Raw genomic sequence first — 24543 nt, 5'->3', positions numbered from 1 at the left:
AACGGTGCAAGAATCTGCCCTCTAAACATATTCTAGCCTGTTTAACTATTGCAGTATTACAGTGATAAAAAGCTATACAGATGCCACATGCTGTGCAATGCAATAGATATATATTTTATCGTCATTACCTTTTAAAAAAAAAAAAAAAGGTTTTTAATTAAAGGGTAAAACATTTACCAGTAAGGTTTTTCCTCCAATGTTGCACAACATTTATTTCTCTAATATTAATTTACAAAATATATTATATGGAAACCGAGCTGGTGATTTCTTTGTTTTGATGTAAAAACAAATGTAACATTCTCTCTCTCAAAAGTACATCAGTTTAAAACTAAACTGCAGATTAAAATGATAACAATAATAATAATAATAATAATAATAATAATAATAATAATAATAATAATAATAATGTCCCCAGTTTTTAAAAAGCTCTTTACAGGCTCTTCGTTTACAGTGGTTTGGATGCAAAGATTAATATGGTTTAGGTTGTCGTTTGCCTTTCATCTTCGAGTTAAGGCAGACAATAATCTAGGTAACGGAAATAAGACCAATGTTATCAGTACTATATTAGAAAATACACGGGATCCTGTTTATATGCCACATTCATGGTCAGTTGTACTATAGCCAGACACACAGTTTAACTCAGGCATCCCACACCCAAGCATTCTTTTATTTCTGCTTGCAAAAGGCCTTGGCACAAATCATGCCCCCTCGAAGTGTCTGGTTGTTCACCTTGACTAACACCCCTGGCACTGTACATATAAACTACCACATGGTGGATAGCTATAGAATATTCAGATAGAACGCTTACCTTTAATAAAATCAAAACAAAAAAATGTAAAAATGAAACACTATTTAAAATAAAAAACAAAATTAGAATTTAAAAAAGGCACAATTTCTAATCTCATTAAAACCCTTATTATTGCACTACACTATCTTGCTTCAGAAGATTTCTGTTGCATAAAAACTTAAAGACAATAAGCAGGTCAAAACCACAAATTCAACACACAGAGAAGCCACTTTGCAACTCTGCTCTCTGCCGTGGACAAAACGGCCATCTTCTGGCTGACAGAGATGCTGCACCCACAGCAACATAAATTCATTACAACATTATACACACTATAATATGCATTTGAAAATCAGGAGGCCAAATTAGTTTCAATTGTGCCATTATTTTACTTTAATATATTTTCTTTCTTTTAAAATAGTAGTAATTGTTATTAGTACAATAATTATTCCAGATTACATTTCTCAGAATTTAATATCAACCTCCTACAGCTTTCAAACTCATGATTTGCTCTAAATGAGATTAAATCAGCCACCTATGCAAATGAGGGTATGCAATGAAGTATAAAGTTAAGTGGCTCATAAGGGCCTTTGGTAAATTAGATATTGCTACTGTATCTGCAAAGACACTCAAACAAAGAAGCAGGATGTGAGCATGGAGCCCCTTACATGTAAAGTTCTGATGTTAACCCTTTGGTCAGTTACACTCTACACAGGTCTGAAAAACAACACAACTCCAAAACACACACAGAAGCAAACCATTACAAACAGTTCACCAACCAATTCATACAAAAAAAAAAGGCACTGCTGGTTAACCTTACCATTTAAACATGCAATGGACTAAATCATGCATACCTATCATTATTCATGAGCATGTCTGAACTTGTATATGCCATGTTTTAATGCAATGCAGTGCAATGTACAGTGTCAATATGCCTGCAAGATGAAGGTTATACATAAACGGTAAAATAATCTGTTTAAACAATGCCTTTAAAAGAAATCACATACTTTTCTAAAATCAATGACTTTCATTGATACTCTAAAACATTCACACTCAAAGCTAACCTTGAAAGTAATTCTGACAAAAAGAGATGACAATGTGAGCAACAATGTTTTGGGTCAAGAAGCAGACACACGCCGCTTTCCCAATTGGTTTTAAAGTGTTTTAAAAAATAAATAATTAAATAAAATTAAATCTCCAATTTTAATTACCGTAGCTGCCTGCAGATTTATTGATTTCCTTTTAAAAGCTCCATCAACCAGGGTTCAACATTAACCATGGCCCGGTGACCCCAGCATGGAAGAGAGCACAGCATAACAGTTTAAGCCGGTAAAGTTTAGCCGGGTTCACAAACAATATCCAAGAGGAGATTTCTTCGTTCAATACACTATTTCCCTTAGGCACAAGTTTTTCCTTTTGTTTACTGAATTAAAATACACAGAACTCAATGAGCAGCAATGTCACAGGGCGCATCTTTTCCAGTTAAAGCAACAGTAGCATAATATTGCGCAAACCAACAAATAATAATTTTTGCTGTAGTGTATTCAGAATAAAACAACACCTGTCATACAGCAACCTAAATATTCTGCATCCGTTTAATTCTAACAAATAATATTTATTAAAAAATCTTAAGAGTGCAAATATTGTAACCTGGCCAAAACAATAGAAAATACATTCCAACATTACAATAGTTTAACATTACTAATTACAACTAGCCATCAAGTACTGACATCAGATGAATCCAAGTCAAGTTACTTTGTTTATTCAATAGCCTGTAAATAATTCAAAACAAGGATACCTGGTTGTACTTTTAATGTTCAGTGCATATGTTGACGTTACTCCATCCATTTCACAGAAAGTCAACAGTAGATGTTGTTCTGCTTTAACATTTAGTATGTCTTTATAGTCATCATAATGTTAAATAACTTTTCTAAAATTTCAATGTTACCCAAGTTTGGATTACTTATTTTAGCACTTGCTATATACATGTTAAATGGCTGAAGTAACATATATTGAAAGGCTTGATTTAGCCACTTTCTTTTGAGACGTGGGCTCTCTTTGGTTACCATACAATTAGAAACATTCTGAAAATAAAAACCATCATAAAAAAATATATAAACATATTTTAGCAAGATAAAATTGAATCCGGGCCAGTAAAAACACTAGCTCAGTGGCCCGAAGGGCAAGTAGTTAAAAATCTAAAACGTAGAGCCCTGTCAACCATTTAATTATAAATATTGTAACCGTGTATTCAGGGGGAGGGAGGTTCATACCCTCCCAACGGTTTGGCTAATTGCCTCACAATATATCAAGTTAAATAATGTACAGTGTCCATCACAGAGGCAGGAAAGATGATCGTAGCCAACTCACTGTTTAGAGTATCACATTCCATATCACAGTGTGATGCTAGAAGGATTTACTTATTTTTTCCACAGGAATCATCTAAAAACCTGTTAAGGGTACACCACTCGACACACTGGGATAAAAAGTAAATCAAGCCAGACACATCTTGATTGGTTTCAGGTTAGGTGAGCAACATGAATCAGCTTACCGGTAATTTAAAACTTTGGATGAACTACAGTAGTATGAACCACTGAACAGTCAACAAACAGGTGTGAAATAATTAAAAACAGGTTGTACAAAATGGACTCTTGCTGTTTTTAAGCTAAATACAGTTGAGAGGGTCTTTTGAGACAGTCCCTTCTGATTAGACTTGCCGTAGTGTACTGTACATTTCTACAACTTGGTTCACTGTTCTGAGTATTATTTTTATTTATATTTTTGCACTCGCTTCAAAATAGGCTTGGATTTTTTTCTGTCAAATGGATTCCACACATGCATGTCAAATTCTTCCAACGTTTCTCCCTCGGCACATGAAGTTACATTTGCGTGATAATTACATCAAGAAAATAACATTTCATTATTGCATGTGAGCTACACGCACTCAGTTTCAAATTACTTGCTGTAGAAGAATTGCACAGCATGCATTTTCAAATTATCAAAGTACTCTGGTGCCTGTGGTTTTTGAAACATGTCGCTGAACTCACTGATGAAGGGTTAGGAATCAAAATAGCGTCAAGGCAGTGTGAGCAAACACAGCAAGAAAAAAGCACCTGGAACAAGGCAAAGCAGCCCTTCATCAGCCAATTAAAGGTACCGCCAGATGCATCACACTGACAGATGCGAATGATAATTATGAAGAAAGAGATGATTTTGTTTAATTTGTTATGCAATGTGGACAAAACATAGTGTCACTTTTAAATCAATATCTACTCTACAGCTGTACTTTACAGCTAAAGCTTGTAAGTATCCAAGGCATTTAACTGTAGCTCGAATCTAAAATTTCTGACAGATACATAAACTATCCAACACTCCTTAATGCTTTATAATTAGCTACTGTAGCCAACAGCTGTACATTTCTAAACTTTAAAATTACAAAAATAAATTAAAACATGCTTGTCATTATATGGGGTTTGTAAATGTATATTTTTTGTGCTGGTAACAAATTGTCACATTTTTTTTTTTTTTAACCCTGGATTGTAGCTACCTAAGTATACACGTTTCTACAAATCCATTGAACAAGCAGGTCAAATGTTTACAGTATCAAAACAGGATCACTAAACAATGTGCCTCCACCTTTTAAAGACACATACTTTGTCATTTGCAAACCATCCCTTGAGTATCCATTCGGTAGCCATACATTACACATTCCACCATTTCAGCCAGTGGTTTCTTCTATGCCATATGAAATTTAAAGAAAAGCAAAAGCTTGGTATTTGAGGCAGGGGAAGAGACAGAAAACAGTTTACTTACAAACTCCCTCTTCTTGGAAGGCTCAGTTCCTTCTGTAAAAGAAGAATAAAAACAAAATCGCTGATATTGTTCTCAGAGCAAAAGACAAAAGATTAAATAGAATATTTACAGAGCCTCTCTGATTTTCTGTGAAGTCTGAAGTCACAACCTTACTGACTTGCTAAAACAAAGAACATGAATCTGACCACTCAAATCAAGAGGTCACGCAGACCTTCTGAATGGGATCCTTCGTCTTCTGCTGTGCCCATCAAGAACACTTTTTTCCTGCAAACATGCAATTACTTAAAGTATTCCATTTCTCACATTAATGAGTTGACGCCAAGACAGACTTGTGGTTGCATTGTACGTGATTCCTAAAGCGTTTTCACCATCAGAAGTGAAGGGTATAAAAAGATGGAAAATAAAATTACAGATCTGTCGAAATGCCACTACGTCTTATACTGTGTACAGACGTGCTCTTGTGCATAGAACATAGGAATGCGATTCAGAGCAGCCAAACCCACCCAACTTCGATTTATACAAGAGACACTCCACACACAACGTATTAACTTGCCGAAGAAGCTAACGTTACTGTTTTGCTGCTGCTCTTCCAGAAAAATAAACATAATAATGTATTTGACGAGTGGCATAGTTATAGATAAAAGAGAAGCATTCATTTAAAAGTCACTTTCCACAACACATGTATTGAATACTATTATGTGTTTCTCAAGAACAAGGTCAGCTGCTATGCTTCAGGGTACACAGATTAAAAAAACAAAAAGACATTAAACCGATATTTTATTGACAAGTGTCGTAAATTCTGCTATATTAGTTTGTTACTGCGAATACTTTTTTCACAGCGCATCAGCTGTACAGGTCAGCAAGTGCACGAGCCGTGCAGCAAGCCTGACCTGCAAGTTGCGGAGTTCACGAAACCCTGCACTGATTGTTCCCACAGAGACTCCAGAAAGTGCCGGTGCAGGTCTCCAGTGTCAGTGATCAGAACCCTGGACCCAGAGGGGCACAGGTATAACATCTAACCCAGTCTGGTCACATCTCAGCTTGCAGTAGCGCTTGATATAGCCATTCCCTGCTCTCTTTGAATAGCAGAGGTATTGTTGCTTGGCTTAAACAGGGAATTTAAATTTTTGACAGTCTGGTATTTCATAATTCACCGGTTAGACACCAGGCTTTCTTGGGCAGTCGTTAGCATTCTGTATTTTAAAAATACTACTACCACCACCATCACCACCACCACCACCACCCAACACATCTTCCATCGGCGTCACAACTTCATAGAGTCTAGAGATCCTAAGATTCTTGTCATCTGTCCTTATTGTGACCCAATTCTGAAATCCAAGGACAGTCCTCCCGGGACAAGCCTGTACATTACAGCAGAACCAAAGAAAAAGGGCAGCACAGCCTTAGCAATGGAAAAACATATAGCCAGATCACTAGAAGTCTTGCATCTATAAACACCACATTGAAGTAAACTCCTACCATTGATCTCCAGGAACCTTTCACGCAGGCGAAAGCCCCAGGGGCCTTTAGATTGTTACTGTGTCTAATTCAAAATAATCAATAAGAGCTAAAAAGGTTTATTAGCAACTAAAGTGACAATTATCATTGGGCTTTGGGGATTTCACGCTGCTGACTTCAAACTGAAAATGCAAGGCCACTCGATTGCAAGGCACTTTTAAAGGGGTTATCTGCAGCACAGAATAAAATAGGCAAAGAAAAAAGAAAGCGCTGGTACTATACAATGAAAATAGTCAAATATTAGGACGTGATTGAGGGCTCTTTCTGAAAAAAGAGCAAGGCGACAGAACAAAGTAATACAATAGAAAATTCTATCAGATAGTCTACCACACATGCATTACAATGGGGAGTACAGATAAAATCACAACACGGAAAAAAATATATATACTGCAAAAAAGGATGATTTAAGCTGTAACAAAGATTCAGCCATTACCTTTAGATAATGGCAGTGGAATAGTTAAGCCAATGACACTTAACATACCCAATAATGGTTTTTGCTTAATGAGAACTTTCGTCTGAACCACTTATTCATATTCTAATAAACTAGGTATAGAGGCGCAATGTGACTAAAATAGAGCAGTGATTGCCAGCAGCAGGTCCCGTCACCCATCTGTATCCACAGGGCTGAATGATTCCTAGTGTTCAGTGGCTGAGACCAAGTCATTCTGCAAAGTTTTTTTTATGATTTCCAGTCATCTAATGAATAATGACCGCTCTATTCAGAACCTGATTGGTTGAGAAAAAACATGAAGTTTTTTGTTAAAACTGTTCTACCAATACAGTTAATAGAGTTCCATAGTGTACATAGACCAGTCTCTGACTCTTTTAATATAGAGACAATCGTCCTGAAAAATATTCTATGCAGAATCTATAGAAACAGAGGGATTGCATCATATTTGTATTTTGAGACAATGTAAAATGGCTTATCTCAATCCCAACAATTCCTATGCTATGTCTGTATTAATTCAACACAACTGCATTTATCCCAAAATCACGTGAATCACTACAATTGAACACAGGTGGAGGCCTCTTAACTTGGTGTGTGATTTTGAAGGCGATTGGTTACACCTGAGCTAATTTAGGACTGCTTTTACAAGGGGGGTGGACACTTATCCAACCAAGCTATTTCAGTTTTTCTTTTTAATTAATTTTCTACAGTTTTAATGCATTTTAATTCCAGGCTAAAAGGCAACAAAAGGTGAAGATTTTGAAAGAGGGTGTAGACTTTCCATAGGCACTGCATGTATGTGTAATTTATATATATGTGCGTGTGTGTGTGTGTGTGTGTGTGTGTGTGTATATATATATATATATATATAATGTGTGCGTGTGTGTGTGTGTGTGTGTGTGTGTATATATATATATATATATATATATATATATATATATATATATATATATATATATATATATATATATACACACACACACACACACACACATTCACATTCACACATACAGAAATAAATAACATACTTTATTTTTTGAGAGAAGAACAGATTTGTTATAAAGCAGTACAAGAAACATACTTGGCAAGATCTCCAGTAAGAACCATTTTGGATTACTGCAGGTATTTATTTGAATAGTATGTTGTAAAGTGATTAGTGACGGCCAAGCCACAAAAGGCAATATATAAAATGAATGTGTTGCTGCTGCTGTTGAAGGCTGTATTGGAGCGTTATTTTAATTCTGCATTATGTCAATTATAATACAACGGATATATTGAGAAACAAACAATTAAAATGTCTACATTTAAGTACAATTTCATGTATTAACTGTATTTTGCCAGTAGAGGGTAGTAGATGACATTTGTGTTCCTGAACACAAGGAAGCAATAAAAGTGTAGTGACACTACTGGTGACAATTACAGGACACAGTTCATAGCATTCGTAACAATTCATAACATAACATAGCGCTCTTGTGCAAAAATGGAGCACAATAATTCTTATGATACATATAGTTTAAAAAAATACAAATACAATTTAAAATTACGCGTGTGTGTGTGTGTGTGTGTAGATGAAAAGCATATGCCAACATTACTTATGATCAGGAGTCACCAGTATTTCCTTCTCCATTTCGAGACTCCTCCATTTATCCCTTGACCTGGTTTGGGTTCACAACAGCTACTGTAGTTCATTGACCGGGCTGGCACAAACCATCAGCTGGACAATTTAAATTCTGATTCTTCCTCACACAACTTCACCCCCCTCCTTTAGCCTCAGAAGAAATAGAGCTCTCCATCGGTAGTGTTTTAATTCAAGTAGAAACCCTATTGCCCCGTGTACAGAAAGGGTCATACCTCACGAGGAGGCTACAGATGACAACAGGAGCTTGGAAGAGGGGCTGCAATGTGGCATATCAATCACGTGGCCAAGCTGTGTATGGCAGTGGTTAAAGATAATGCCGCAATCATTTCAATGTGCCGTTATCTCCAGGTTTAAAATACATGTAGGTCAGAGAAGATCTCATTAAACTATGTAGTGCGAAGAACTCGTATTTGTATACAGGCCATATTCCTTTCCAGTGAAGACGCCTAACCTTGTTCTATTTGCAGTTTATCCATACACACAACCTCCTGCATAAATGTACATTTCATGAAAACCTAAATTAATCCTACATCCTACACCCACAGGATGCAATATCCATCTGGTGAACTTTATTTTCAGCAGGTCATAAATAATAATGTGTTGTTTTTTTTTTTTTTTTCCCCCAGATAAAAACAACATAGAGAAAATACATTCTCTGCCTGCATTCCAAGTCAGCAGATGGCAATCACTAAAAACACTATTCAAAAAATAATTTGTAATATATAATTGCTTGTACCATGAACAGACACATTGAAATGGTACTGTATGCACATTCCCTAGACTCACTGTATAGTCAGGTGTTAGATACATATTTCAATGAGAGAAATCATACAATTTCACTGACTTGCTTTATCTATACTCAAAAGGAATGAATAAATCTATATCAGTCACCTTGTTTCTTTCTATTCATAAAAAGCAATTACAAATTAATCTGCTGCATACAGTACATAGCAGCCCTCAGGAAAAACTATATAAAAATATAGTTACATAAAACAAAACGGAAGTTAGATTGATTCACACCATGTACTCAAGTTACACTGACACTTATTTTTCTAATTAAAGTAAAACGTGTGTAGACACACATGAATAGTATGGTTTCTGAATTAGTAGACGGAACAAATAAGTGGTTGTACAGGAGTTATATTTGCTACACGGAAAGAATAGAAGACCACACCCGGTACCAAAAACAGTACGATAGACATATTTATAAGGACCCTTGATAAAGAGCACAATGTGTTTCATATGTAATCATTGAAATATGCTATATTCTTGTACTAACTTTCCATTTAAGTTTTATTTCAACCTTTATAGACAGTAAAAGCTTAACAACTAAAAGCAAGAGTCTAAAGAAATAAATGTGATCTTGTCAAATGCAATTGGATGGAATTGTCACACACTTAATATAAGAATTGCTGAAGCTTATTTCTCTTCCCCTTTAAATCTTGCTTAGTTTAGTGCAAGTTTTCTTTTAAACGCTATTGTAAGTTTAAAGAGTAAACAGACGTTTCTTCAACAGCACCAACCTCTGAAGAGTCGAATGTTCTGCTTGAATGTACAGTACATCAACTTATCTCTCTCTCCCATTCTGTTAGAAAAGTACATTGTGGACAGTTGTTACGCCAACTCTCTCAACCCCTGGGGATGCCTGCAAGCACTGCATGACTGGTACAATGAACACAGTGAGTCCAGGGACAAACCAAGCAAAGCAGTGGCAAACTCTCACTCATGCAGAGGAGTGCATCACTGCAGCTTATCAATAATTCAGTTTGATTTATTTTGCTTCAAGTCTTAAAGAGGCACTACTGCATACACTTTTTCAGTAAAAGTCAGACTAAAAAAAAAAAAAAAAAAAAAGTCAGAACTTGGCACCTTTCCTTGTTTTCTCATAACTGTCTAAGGAAAAGAAAAGGCTATTAATCTTATCTATAAAAAAAAAAAAAAAAAAAAAAAGCCATAGCCGACTTGGTTCTTCAGACAATAAGATGGCATGACTGGAATCTGAACTTGGAAATAGCAGGGGTTATTTTGTTGAATATTGGTGGGAATTCCATGAAAACATAATTTGTTACACAGGATATGTCATCAATAATCAGACTTTTTAAAAAAAAAAAAAAAAAAAAAAAAAAACCTTAGGCTTGCCACTAGTCAGGTATCAATGATTTAACAGTAACAATTTGTACCATTTTTATAGAATATGCATGATTGCGATTGGATATTTAATGGAAGCCTTAAAACATGTACAGTGGTGTAGCAGGGCTGAGGTCATACACAAGGAGAAGGCTTCTGTGATTTCACTCTAAATAAGAGTGTAGTAATTGTACAAATAACAGGATTGTTAATGGGGAATCAGAATCTCTGTATGTAGCAGCTGTGTTTAGGTGCAGGTACGAGCAGCATGTGTGTGTGTGTGTTAACCAGCTGCAAGCTTCTAATAAGCAGGTGGGCGTGGTGCAGCAGAACACCACGAATAAAAGGGTGCCGATTATACAGATCACAGCTTATACAGAGTATACGGCCATATGGGGAGAGCGATGCTGCTGCTGAATGTCCCGGGAGAAGGAAGCTGCAATAAACCAATGATCGTGTGTATATCCGAGGTTGGAGTTGGGTGAACTGCTCGAGGGACAAGGAGCTAGTTTTGGGATAGCAGATCCTACCTAGTGTAGCAGACAGGTGTGCAAGCGGGATCTCCATTTGATAGCGAAGTAGCATGAGGCATCTTCACGGCACCTTGTGCTTGATAGTTTTTGTACAGTGTTTGCCTTTTGTGTGCCGGGCCGTATGTCCCACATGATCTACCATTGCCGGTGTCGTCACGTGGGGTTCCTGTATGTTCGTCAGTACTATATGTAATTAAACCTGCCACCTGCAGTGGGTATCAATCCCAACCTTTCAGTCTCTGTCTTCTGTCAGTCAAGCAACGAACACATATCCACATCATCATGTCAAGTAATCAATCGTTCAGCCACTTGTAGCGAGTCCTGTGTTACAAGTAGCAATACTGCAGATGAGCAAGGGTAACTGCAATATAATAAATTGTTCAGTTCTACATTTTAAAATTAATTTACCTATAGCTAAGTAAGTGTGGCATTGTATATTTTAACTGATTTTAAGATGCTCTCCAAATTTGCAGTGCTACTTTTTGCCATGTGTGTGAAAACTTTATAAGTAGAGTAAAACTCACTTGGTCTGAAAGTTGAGATTTTTCAGCCAGCAATGATTTAAATCTACTGAAAGGTCTTCTGAGCAGAGGTACTGCAAGGATTAAAAAATAGACGACATCACAAAAAAAAAAAAAACTGTGCAGTCAAACAGGTTTACATTGAAGACAGACAAAAGGACTGTTCTGCTTACACATCTCCCGCTAACAAGACCCCCAATGAGGAGCGAAAGGGCTGCTGGTGGATGCTTTGTCCAGGTTATAACCTCAATTCACAATAAGGAAATAATGAGGCATTTAAACAGTTTATTTGAAATGCTTGACTTTATTTATACCCGGCAAATTCTGAAAGCAAAAATATGATCTTCAAAATCAACATTTAAACAATGAAAAAAAATGTTAGTATTGTAAACATCTGTTTTTTTGTTAATCTTACAGCACTGTACCTTTTTGGAGCAATATGAAAAAAGCAAGAACAGTTCATTTAAAACAACAATGTAACAAACAGATGCACAAGTGCGATTATGGATGGAGTGGCTGTTCTCTTTTAAAGGGCTACGAGGCAGTCGTGCATTACATTATAAGCAGAACTGTACGTCATTACATCTGGAATCCCTTAAAATTCCTTGCAAAACTAGATTATAAAAATGATTTAAAAGGTATCGCCACAACATCCTCCAAGGGAAAAGCGAGAAAATAAAGCTGCTCAGGGTTCCTTTAACCTCCGCAAAGTAGATGGGACCCTGGCTTTTCACCTTGAGAATGTACTCTGCCAGCCCCAACAGCTACTGAGGCACCTGATGGATGATGCATGTTCTGGGTATTCCTGGCAGGATTTAAACTTGTAACCTTATGGTATGAACTGAACTGACATCAATTCCCTACCCTGCACAAGAGTCAATGACCAAGCACCTCTGTTTCTAGTTATAATCCATTATATACACAAGTGGCAGCTACAGAACACATTAAGAACATTTTTGTGTACTATAAAATCAAACACAAGCCAATTTAGTTTGTTTAATCAACAAGACAGGCATTGTTATTATAGTATATAGTATTCTGATTATAACGTCAAATTTTATTAAAACCCTCGGCATAGCAAAACTGTTACACGAGACACAACAAATTAAACTGCCTTTTTTAAAAGAGAAAGAGAGCATGAGTGTCGCGTTTTAAAGAGCCATCTTTTTCAGTGACCGTTTCATTTTTATTCAGCCCTGGGCAGCACTAACTTAATGAATAATTTATCGTGGGGTCTGTCTCTCTTCTGAATGATCTCTATCAGCAAGCCAACTCTCCTGCTCACATTGCACTCTGTGTTGCAAGTCTACGCTGAGTAAAGAACAGATAGCCATAAGGGAAAAGGATAAGACATGTATAGATATAATAAAAAAAGACAATGTAAACTGTTGATATAAAATAAGAGGTGAAAACTATGGTGACGAAAAGGTGTGCATAACAAATGCATCTTCCATATCATATGTTACTCAGGTTTTGGGGTCTTCAGCAAAAAAAAAAAAATCACAAGGGGAGTTGGTAGCTGCTTTTCCATGTGAAAAAGCTTGTCTCTAGCATCATAAAATCTCAAAAATAAAATACAATAGCTATATCACACTCATTCAAAAACATCTAGCCATATAAAAAAAGCTAATAAAATGTAATTGGTATACTAATATAATATCAATGTAATACGCTGGAGAAACCCTGGCAGAACCACAGCAGTACCTGCAACACAACAGACCTGAAATTAAAATCCCCAGGAACATAATGATAGGGGAATGGCATGTCATCACTTATATAGGCTGTACACAAAAGAGATATGTAAAAACATCTGCATCTTTGATCATTTCATTGAGAAATCATATAATACAGCTGTGTACCAAACTATGAAGCCCCTATACCCCAGAAAGTCATTTGTCCTCAATATGGCAGCAACATCAGGTCATAGGTCAATGTCACCGGGCACACAGTGTTTATATAATTCTGCAAATATGAAGTCCCTACCTCAAACCATATGAGGCACTGATAGTGTTGCAGTGTCAGCTGCAGCATTATAAAAATCACAGCCACAAATGGGTTTATTTCTCTTAAGACCCCTACATTCAAACTTCCAGAGAATAACAGAATACATCGGTCTACCAAGTATAAACCAATATCTCAAACCTAAACGTTTGACCACAATATGGTAGCCATTTTAGGCCAGATTTCAAAGTGAAGGATACAGTTCGATTTTGTCTCTGCAGTTTCCTTAAGACTGAAAATATGAAAAGTCAGTATTTCAAATGGGAGCAGTTCAAATTGCTGTGGCAGATTTACAACTATTAACCACTGTTAACCAGTTCCCTTACAAAGTGAGGGTGTGGGGAGAGGCTGTTGGAGAAAATCCGAACCTAGCAGGGCTCTGGAAGACACCATCTACTAGATAGATCTCTACCGTCCCACTGCACCTCTCTGTCTCACCTGTCCGGCTATGACTCTCTCTCACATCCTGTTCTATCCTCTCGCTCCCTTCCTCCGTCTCTCCCCCGCTGCTCCTCTAACCCCTCTAACCTCATTCCTCTGCCTCTCTCCCATCCCGCACTCTCTGGGGGCCTCTGGAACTGTCACTCTTCTGCTAACAAAGCTGATTTCATCTTTGCCTCCCACCTCTCTCTCGATTTCCTTGCTCTCATTGAAACCTAGCTCTTCTGATAAGACTAACTCCTATTGCCCTGTCTCCTCTCCACACCCTGTTCCATACACCGTGTCTCATTGGACAGGGATGTGGGACTGGTCTTCTCCTCTCTCCCTCCTTACTCTTTTCTGTCCCCTCTGACCTCTCCACTCTGTTAACACCTTTGAATTTCACGCTGTCCAACTTGCCTCTCCCCATCAACTCCTGCTAATTGTACTGTACCATCCCCCTGGACCTCTCTCACTTTCTCGAACTCAATTGACAGCGCTTCCTCAAGACACACCTCTTCAGACAACATCTGTAAAACTCAGCTCTTCCTTTCTGGACAATATAGCATTCCGCTTTTAATGCACTTTAACTTGCACTTATCTGCTCCCTATTTTACCGTATTTAATCCTGCACTTAATCCAGTCTGTAGCATTTTGTATTTCACTTGCACTCGTATCTAACCCTGATGTAACTATCAACACTGTTATCTGGGTGAGGGCATCTGCTAAGAAATAAAAAAAAACTACAGAAGCTCACCTAATGTGAATCCTTAAAAATATTGCCTCTTGGTGTGCTTGAACATTTGCTCAGTGAATTATCAATGCCTAATTTGCTCTGTATGGAGTCTGAAGGCTTTGAAAAAAAAGAAAAAGGATTATAATAAAGGGATCGGACCACCTGCTAAGTGTTCCACATACCATTCCAGCCATGGACATCTGATGATTTTCCAATCTGATTCCTTGTGGTTTGCCATCAATAGGGATTTCATATAAAGTTAAACTTATCTATGTCATTTCTGTACCCCCAAGCCAAATCTACTGTAGTCTAGTGACCAAATGCCTGAAGTACCATGATGTACTTCAGTTTATAAAAGACTTATGTACTGTATCTCTCTGCTTTACCACAACATTTTCTAGATTTACCTGGCAATACACTATCATGACAGCTCTCAGAGATTTCATCATTATTTTTGGGGGTGTAAAAAGTAAATTGCGCATCATTCTATGACGGATGTTAAGCTCGTGGAACACTTGAACTCATTTCAAAAGGAATATTTCTTAACATTTAGTAGCATCTACAAAGTGAAGTGGCTTTAAGTTTTTTTTTGTTTTGTTTTTTGTTTTTTTTGTATAACAAAAAGGTAGTTTAGTTTTTTTTGGAAGTTTATATTATTCAGCCCTGCCCAGCATTTTCAATCACCATCCTATTTTCATTTCAAACTGTAATTCTACTGTCCATGTTAAATTCAGTGTCATGGATGAAAACTTTTTTTTGTTATTTGTGCAGCTGACACTGAATTTCTTAAATACTTCTATAAACTTTGGACTAATAGTCTTTCTTAATGTCCTCAAACATCAAATAAGATGCATCAATAAGAAGAATCCTTGATCAGAACTCCTGGAACAGAAGTGAATGTGACAGAAACAACACGGTTCCGGCGCGCAGACGAGTCAAATTAGAGGGAAGCTCAAAATATTAGCATTTAAAAATAAATTACCAACAGCTTTTGAAGCCAATTAGATTTAAAATGTGGATCAAATGCAATGTGGATCAACACAAACAAAAAGACAGCACTGCAGCTTTAAGATGACAGACACACACACAGCAGTATTGATCTTTGTACTTTCTATAGAGAGAAAGGCGATCTCTATGGTAAACCAGACCATTAGTGTGGAGACGTTTCTGTGATACAATGTGCCAACAGTTTAACATTTCACCTGATGAAAGGTTACTGCCTGTGACATAAATATCAATGGGCCACTTACTGAATCCCAAGAGGACTACTCCATATTTGTACTCCTACAATGAATTCCTTGGCAGAGGCTTCTCTTATACTGCATAAACAGCGAGGCTTTACCAATTCTAAACAATAGGACCAGGTGGTGCTATTTGATTTCCAGGCAGGTCGTTTATCCTGCTTGAACAGGAGGAGAGGCAGGGGAAAAAAAACAAAAACAAAAAACAGAAAAATAAGCAAAAGCAAATATGAGAAATATAAAATATATTTATAGATGTAGGAAAAAAGGGTGCACATCTTTAAAAGAGTAAGGACCTATAGATGTCATGTCAATGAATGTGTCCCCCCCCATTATATATATATATATATATATATATATATATATATATATATATATATATATATATATATATATATATTAATTCAGGGTTTCTCATCCTGATATCTACAGTACAGTATTCGAAATATAGTAATACACTTTATATAATAAATATCTACAGGTGCACTTATTTAAACCGAGATAGATATATATTAATATATATATTATCATATATAATATATAACACACACATACACACACACACACACACACACACATACACAGTGCCTATAGAAAATCTACACTCCCTTGAACTTTTTTCACATTTTGTTGTGTCAGTGCCTCAGAGTTTCATGCATTTAAATGAGGATTTTTTTTCCACTTATCCACACACCATACTCCACACTGTTAAGGGGAAAAAGGTTTTTATTGAGAAAAAAAGTTAATATTTGGTGGAAGTTGCTATTGGCCTCTTGGTAGCCTCACTGATCAGTCTTCTCCTTGCTCGGTCATCCAGTTTGGAGCGACAGCCTGATCTAGGCAGAGTCTTGGTGGTGCCATACGCCTTCTACTTCTTAATAATCGTCTTGACCGTGCTCCAAGGATATGATCTGTGCCTTTCAACAACTTTGTCCCAGAGTTCTTTCGAAAGCCCTTTGGTGCTCATGGTTGTCTTTGCTTTGAAATGCACTACCCAGCAGAGGGAACCTACAGGAACTGCTGAATTTATCCTGAAATCATGTGAATCACTACAATTTAACACAGTCTGAGGCCACTTGGTGTGTGATTTTGAAGGCGGCTGGTTATACCTGAGCTAATTTAGGATTGCTATTACAAAAGGGTGGTGGACACATTTCTAGAATATTTTCTACAAATTTCTAGAATATTTTTTTCACTTGGAAGTTGTGGGGTAGGATGTGTAGATAAATGAAAAAAAAAAAACAATTTTAATGAATTTTAATTCCAGGCTGTAAGGCAACAAATGGTGAACATTTTGAAAGGGGGTGTAAACTTTCTATAGGTACTAAATATAATTGACTGAATGATGGCTGAAAAGTGTGGAATGTGGCCAGATGGTAATTGAATGATTGATTGTCATTACCCCTGTGGTCACACCTGATAAAAAGGAATGAATGTTTGGTGTGCGTTGTGTAGGAGAGTGTGGAGGTGAAAAACAGAGGAGTAAGAAAGGTACTGTGATAGCTGTGCTTGGGTGCTGGTTTGTTTTGATTAGTTTGAATAGTTCTGTGTGTCGTGTTTTCTTCAAACTATTATTTTATTCCTGTGTTTTGTTTGTTTTGTGTTTATTAAGAGTGCGCAGGAAGGGCTCCACTACAGTTTGTGTCTGGGTTGCTATTTCTGCTGCTGTCTAGCCTTGACCGCCAGTCACATTTCCACATAATATAAAAATAAATATATATAAAAAAAACAATATATATATATATAAAATCTCACTTACAATTTGAAGTTGTTTGCTAATGTTCTGAATGGTTTATCGGTAAATCTGCCTTTATCTGGCTTTGAGATTGTCAGACGTATCCAAAGGGCAGGATTGAGAAGTCTTCCTTATTCCAAAGGTTACATCATCACACAATTGAATGGAATAAGGAGGCTGTTCAGTCGCGGCACTTAGGATACTACAGACAAGCTCAAAGCCAGGTAAAGGCAGAAAAATGATCAATCACACTGATGCAACAGAGCCACTCCGAATGACTGCATGCACCTTGAATAGAAAAGGTAGATTTAAATAAGCAATGGATATTAAATCAAAAGTTAAATGTTCTTTAGGATTGTGAAGCAAACATAGGAGATGCAGGGGCTACTACAAAAAAGAAAAAATGATAATGGGTCAGAATTCTGAATGAAGAGTGACAAAAGAAAAGCTTGGACCTGTGAATTACAAAGGCCATACCAATTGACAGTTTAACAAAAAGATTCACTGAATCGGTCCACTTGTGAGGAAGATTTTTCTTCAATGGACGTACTATTGATATATTTCTTTTCTTTTTTTTTTGCACGAATAAAATATTTATTGTCATGGAGTAAGTGAACAATATTAGCCTGCTTTTTACTGATGTGCAAACTTCAGTTAAGGGTTCTGCACACGTACCACAAATACCAGGCTATTTCATAGTGTTATTAGAATTCATAACCGAAGGTTTGCCCTCAAGGCTGTTGAGTCACATTAAGTGTTACAATGTGGGTCTGTCCGAAGAGGGAAGGATTTAAGATTACTAGAATCATATTTTAATGAAGAAGCCAAAGATTACGCCAAAGTTCAAGCAGCAGCCGTCACCAGTCCACAGAGCATTTCAAATCGAACGATAAGGGCCTCCATCTCCATGTTTCGATTCGCAGACCATCACCCTCCAACTTGGCTTTCAGCCACAACACATTTTCTTTTAACACTTTGGAATGGATTCAACTGTACTTAAGGATAAAAAAAAAGGACATGCCCCCTGACTGTTCTCATTTGCGTTAGGTTTGCATTGTAAGCGCCATTGCTACCAGATGTCCTGAAACAGCTCCAAATCACCATCCCATTTACAACTGCTCCATTACCTGGTACAGTGGCTGAACACACTCACCTGTGTACTTCGTAATTTTCATTACAATAACAATACAGTGGTCTTGACACTAGTTACTAAAAACTAGAAGAGTGTTTGCCTAACAAGACATTCTGCTCAAATCTATGAATAGTGAGTGGGTGGGAGTATATGGTGCGTTGGGAAATGCTTTGTTGTAACAACCTTCAATTGTGAGCATTTCATCTCCCCATCATTATGAAGGTGAATACACATTATTAAACCAATCCAACAAGGCTTTCACAAGATACATTTAAGTCAAAAGCTTTCCTAGAAACACATTTCCAAACAAACAAATCACACACACTGCAGTATACTAATAAGAAACAACTTCACTTTTTTTTTTTGTTTTTGTTTAAGTTTCTACAGTACATATTCCACCACTGAGTGTTTGATAATGGACTATTTTGATAGTCTTTGGGCTACTGAAGGACATGTATTCAAAGCGATTGAGACCAAGACAGAGATCAAAGGACATTATTACTGCTATTCACAGAACACCCACTACTATCCTGATAAATGAATGTACCGATATTTTACTACTGCAGTATGAAAATAACTTCCTCCTTCATTAGAAACTGTGCACACATGCATATTAAGAAATTCTACTTTGCCAGCAGATTCAAAATAATTTCTAATGAAACTATAGAGGGACCATTTGTGAACTGCTACCCCCCCCCCTCCCCTCCCCCCCCCCCCCCCCCCACCCCCACCCCCACCCCCACCCCCACCCCCAAAATATGTACAAGGATTAATTTTAATCAATTTCCAACTCTCTCTCCCCCCAGAAGACTTTATTTATTGTCTAATAGACAGATTTTGTAGTTGTCGTTGTGATGCCCAGCTAAATGAACTACAATTTTTTTTAATAATAAATTTTAAAAAAAAATTAAATAAAAAAAAATAAAAAATAATCACAAATCTACCAGATGTTGATTAATGAAAAAAAATATGTTTGTTTTGTTTAGCATGGGATGGTTAAAATATTCTGGTTCCTATGGGAAACAGTTCTGTGGAGTATGACTGAAAGATGAGGCTAGTTGAGAACTTCAGATTTATAGACTAAGAAAGTCACAGCTTGCTCTGCAGTATGCAGCTGTTTAATACAACACAGTAAAGAATGAATGTTCAAAGACATCCACTCCTGCTCCCTCTCTCTCTCTCCATCGGCCACACATCTGGTTAGAGGAGAGGCACCTTTTATTGTCTCCTCCGGCTCACTCTAGCCTTTTTTTAATGAGAGATCAGATTCATCTTTTATAATAAAAGCGCACTGTAAAACTGTTTTGCGATAATGTTATTTAAACATTAAAGGGAGAGGAATAAAACAAGCGTAAATATAAATATCTATTTTTTTTTAAATATCAAGAACACAACAACTGCAGATAGGAGCACTTGGAGACTTTTGATTTAAAGGCTGCAGCACTAGAAGTTTTAAATTGCAGGAGAGTGAGTTTTGAAATCCAGAATAAAAGTTGGAAGTGTCCCATGCTGCTTTAACCAACAGAAATACCCCAAACCAAACTCCAAAAGAGTATGCAGGAAGTAAGCTTTTGGTTTCCCATAAATGTTTCTGAAGTTCACGTAAATATTGAAACGCCTCTGGTGACAAAGCCTCTCTGTTCTAGCTTCCCTTCCCATTGTATTCATTTGCATTGAAAGAAAAGGACGATGATAAAAATAACATTGCGTTGGAAACACAAAACGTCACAGCAGTTTGGGTTTATTTGGTTTTGCATTTTTTGGATTATATAATTTTTTTTTTTTTTTTTTTTTTTTAAAGTGAAAGCAGGGTGCTCGTTGCACTAAAAAGCTAATTTATGAAACGTTTAAGTTCCGGAGTGCCGAGTATCTTGTTATCACATACTAAAAAAGAAATCCCTTTTTCTGCAACATTTACACGCGTCAGGGGAGACAAACTGTCGATTTGCACTTGTCTTTATCCAAAAATCACATCATGAACCTGTGACTGCACAGCAGGCTCTACCAGCATTGGAAATACAGACAATAGTATTATTTGTATAGCGATCAGCTTCATTAACTGGCTAGCTGTTGGGACATACTGTAACACGATATGTGACTGTTCCTGTAAATTCCAAATACAAAAGACTAGAAAGCAGTCAAAAACAGATATAATTAGCTGTTTGTTTAATAGAACCCTAGGAATTTGCTGAAACCTCGTAAATATATCTAATAAATGATGTGTACTGCTACTTATTGGTTTATAGAAGGCAAAAATAAAAACCACCACCAGCACCTCAAACATAGGATTCCAAAGTTTCACCTCGTACAAAAAGATATCCAGATTTTAACAATGCAATCATGTAAATCTGCCTGAAGTTACTTTCATCCAATGTCTATTTTATTAAAGTTGTTAAGCAAACTGGTAAGTAGCTCCATAGGAATACGTTATCTAATTTGCTGTCAGATTTATAGTTAATTGGTTTATTAAAAAAGGCAAGGGAGGTTAGATAAATCTCCAAAAGACCAACTAGCCTACATAACAGATACTTTCATATGCTACTAATAGACCTCTCTCAGCTATCAAATGCTGGCAACAATATTTTAACAGAGCTCATTTTCCAATTCATGAAAAAACATATTAAGAAAAGCTGAAAATATAAAATTTAGATTTGTACCCAATTCTAAAAATAGATTATTTTTTTTTAACAGTGTTTATGACAGCAGTGGTTTTCCCATTTCCTGAAATACAGCCATCACATTTAGTTTCTTATTTTCAACATGGGGAAATCCCTTTCTCTGTGAAGTCCAATGTGTAAGGTTTTACTTGATCCATTCCCGTAACATTATCAATTCGATGTCATAAAAAGGGAAGCTGAATACAGTTGTTGGCTTCCATCCTCCATTTAGGAATACTGCAGGCGGAACTGTATTGGAACAGTCAGCACTGATCGGTTTACAGGGACTTAACACTGGTTTCCATTCATAAAATTTTAAACATTACAACCCCCTCTAAATCCTAAATCTGAACAAGTTTAAACTTCTACCACAATTGCATTCATTTCAGTTACTGCATATCTGAACAGATTTTATAAGGGCGCAATTGAGCGTACATTCAGCCAGCATCAATAACTACTGCCAAAAGGAACATAAACTTTGAGTGCTGCAGTTCTTCACTGCCCTCCCCTCATACAGAAAAGGACACTTCATTAACACTGACTGCAATGTAAATATTGTAAGCACAGTGCAACTCATATGAGGAATAGCAAGGGAGAGATTCAACATTACTCAAACAAAATCCAAGAGACAGATACTGTGAAGGCAGGGGCAGGAATGGATCTGAGTAGCAATGCTTCAAAAGGGAATTGAAGGAGTCTTAAAAAGGCTACACTGGGGCAGCACAGACAAAGATTTTAAAACTATTGCATATTCAGTATAGAACAAACAGGGTGAATATTACTTACGGAATGAAAATTTTACTATATTGAGAAATATAACGCAATATATCAATTAATATATTTCAATATATTGAAGATTACAAGATTGTACAATATATAAATCATACTCTAATATTAGTTTGCTTTTTGGCATGTGAATACTTTAAGTAGTTAATCATGTATCAATTAAAAGTGTTCATATATATGCAAAAAAAAAAAAAAAAAAAAAACCACAACATTCAAGACTATTGAAAACCTTAAAGACTAAAATGACAATATACTGTATGTCAATATATTTACAAAATATATTTTCCTTCCATAAGAGACTGTGTTAAAGTACCCAACAGTGCAAACCCATAGACTAAACATTCTGAAAGTTAATAATGTAATGTAAGCCGATTACATACAGTAGGCAATATCTAACACTGACATAAACAAGCATGTATAACAACTCCCATAAACTCTTACACATCCCTATTTCACTGTAGTACTGTGTTGATGACATGGTTAAAACATAAGTATGAACACTTACACTATGCACACCCATACACTGAATTCCTATAAAACATCCAAGTACTCAAACACAATTTAAAAGTCCCAACAGAATTGCAGCATCACACACTCAAGGCAACACTGTGTTAATATGAAAACAACAAGGCCAAAAAAAGAAAGCTCAGTTTCCTACCTGTAACCCTCGCCGTCTCAGAATGCTCGACTCATCCATGGTAGTGTTTGGGTCCTCTCATTCCTCCCCACAACAGTACAGCCACGCTGCGCTGCCTCGCATCTCACCAAGCTAAATCTGATCTTAGCAGCTGCTAGGCACTGACATCACAGCTTATCTGATTGGAGGGTGAAAGTCAGCTGACTCTCCCCTGGTTATTCACTCCAGTAACTTAAGGACATTGTCAGTGCTTCTGTTTAACACAGCTGCATGTGGGCTCTAGCCACATTTACCTGCTGTAAACACGCTTGAGCCAGGGTGACCATTAACGAAAGGAAATCCTGCGAGTAATGTGTGGCTCTGAAAAACAATGTAACCGGCATCCTGTTGCAGTAATGAGCAGCTTGTTTTAAAAGAAAGGGAGCTAGCTTGAAGGTCAGACAGCCCAAGCAAATCAGCAGTGACACCTTCAGTGTAGACAGCAGCTGGATGTGACAGAGAAACCAAACAAAAAAAAAAAAAAAAAAAAAAAAAAAAAAGGACACAGTTGGTCAGCCAACCAGCAAAGCCTGGCACCAGTGTTTTCAGAGGACATGTGAAAACAAGGGTCCAAGTAAGGCAAACACGAGCTACTAACGTTCCGACAGCAAACAAACTCTCCCGTCAGTGCTGGCATTTACCGCGGAACTCTAAAACCTGATTCATTTACACAAACATACCCCTGGTGTCAACTTCAAGCATCGACATTCGCAATTTTTGTATTCTCCTTTCAAACCATTTCTCAGTTACTAGTTATTCTAAAACCTGGCCAGGGTACATAATCAGCCCTTGCACGCTCAATGTGAGCCCTCACTGCTGCTCGACTAACCAATCTAAACCATTAGCATTCAGAAAAATAAGATGTGTGATTTCCATCATGCAATTTCCAGTCTGTTTCAGGTTCTGTTTTCTTTGCTCTTTCTTCCCATCTTATTCAATTCAATGGTCGTGCCATAGTATGAATATTAAGTGCCCCCCCCCCCCCCCCCCCCCCCCCCCCCCCCCCCCCCCCCCCCCCCCCCCCCCCCCCCCCCCCCCGACACCCCCCCCCCCCCCCCCCCCCCCCCCCCCCCCCCCCCCCCCCCCCCCCTTCACTTTCACTGTCTTTCCAACAGAGGACAAATTATTTCGGACAATAAAAGCACAATGAGAGAGACACAGATAGCAAGATCTGTAAGATACAGGTCAAAGTGGTGTGTGTGCGTCTATGTGTGTCCTCTGTAATGTTTATCTGAATACATGAAATATTTCGCTTCTAGGCTTCAGAGTGTGCTGATGCACAATCAAAGGGCTTGTATAAAAAGATGAATTTGAAACTGTATACCTTTGCAATTAGATGTGACCACTGATTGCTTGGACAGCCCATTCTCTTTAGGCAGATGGCATAAAAATATGCTGCACCATGCAGGGGAATGTAAAGCCTGTACATGCCAATTCAAATTGGTTTTATTTTGTATTAAATATGGAGGTCTTAGCTAATAATAATAATAATAATAATAATAATAATAATAATAATAATTAGATTGTATAATGATGCCCTCAAATTACTACAAGCTTAAAAGTACCATTAAGGGATTATAACACACTTAATTCAGGCTAAATGAATAGGGAAAAAAAAAAAAAACTAAATTTTTGGAACCTCTGAACAAAACACACACTGTACTGTGCAGTGGTCATGATATATTTCACGATGATCACCTCAAGATTTATTTATATCATATGTTTTCAAGTAAAGATGATCTTGTCCCCAATGCTTTAAGCATTTAAAGAGCCATG

At 37.1% G+C, this 24543-nt stretch overlaps 1 protein-coding gene across 1 annotated transcript in view; it reads right to left on the bottom strand.

Annotated features, from left to right (window-relative positions):
- Positions 1 to 22843, bottom strand: part of LOC121317012 (microtubule-associated serine/threonine-protein kinase 3-like) — a 103229-nt gene extending 80386 nt beyond the window's left edge. The window contains exons 1-2 of the mRNA XM_041252545.1: positions 22750 to 22843; positions 4598 to 4629 (exon numbers count right to left, since the gene is read on the bottom strand). Coding sequence (XP_041108479.1) covers positions 4598 to 4629; positions 22750 to 22788 — 71 coding nt within the window. The 5' untranslated portion in view covers positions 22789 to 22843. The remainder of the gene's footprint in view (positions 1 to 4597; positions 4630 to 22749) is intronic.
- Positions 22844 to 24543: the final 1700 nt, after the last annotated feature.

Source organism: Polyodon spathula, chromosome 1, assembly GCF_017654505.1.
Source record: "Polyodon spathula isolate WHYD16114869_AA chromosome 1, ASM1765450v1, whole genome shotgun sequence".
NCBI lineage: Eukaryota > Metazoa > Chordata > Actinopteri > Acipenseriformes > Polyodontidae > Polyodon > Polyodon spathula.
This window is presented reverse-complemented; position numbering and strand designations above follow the sequence as displayed.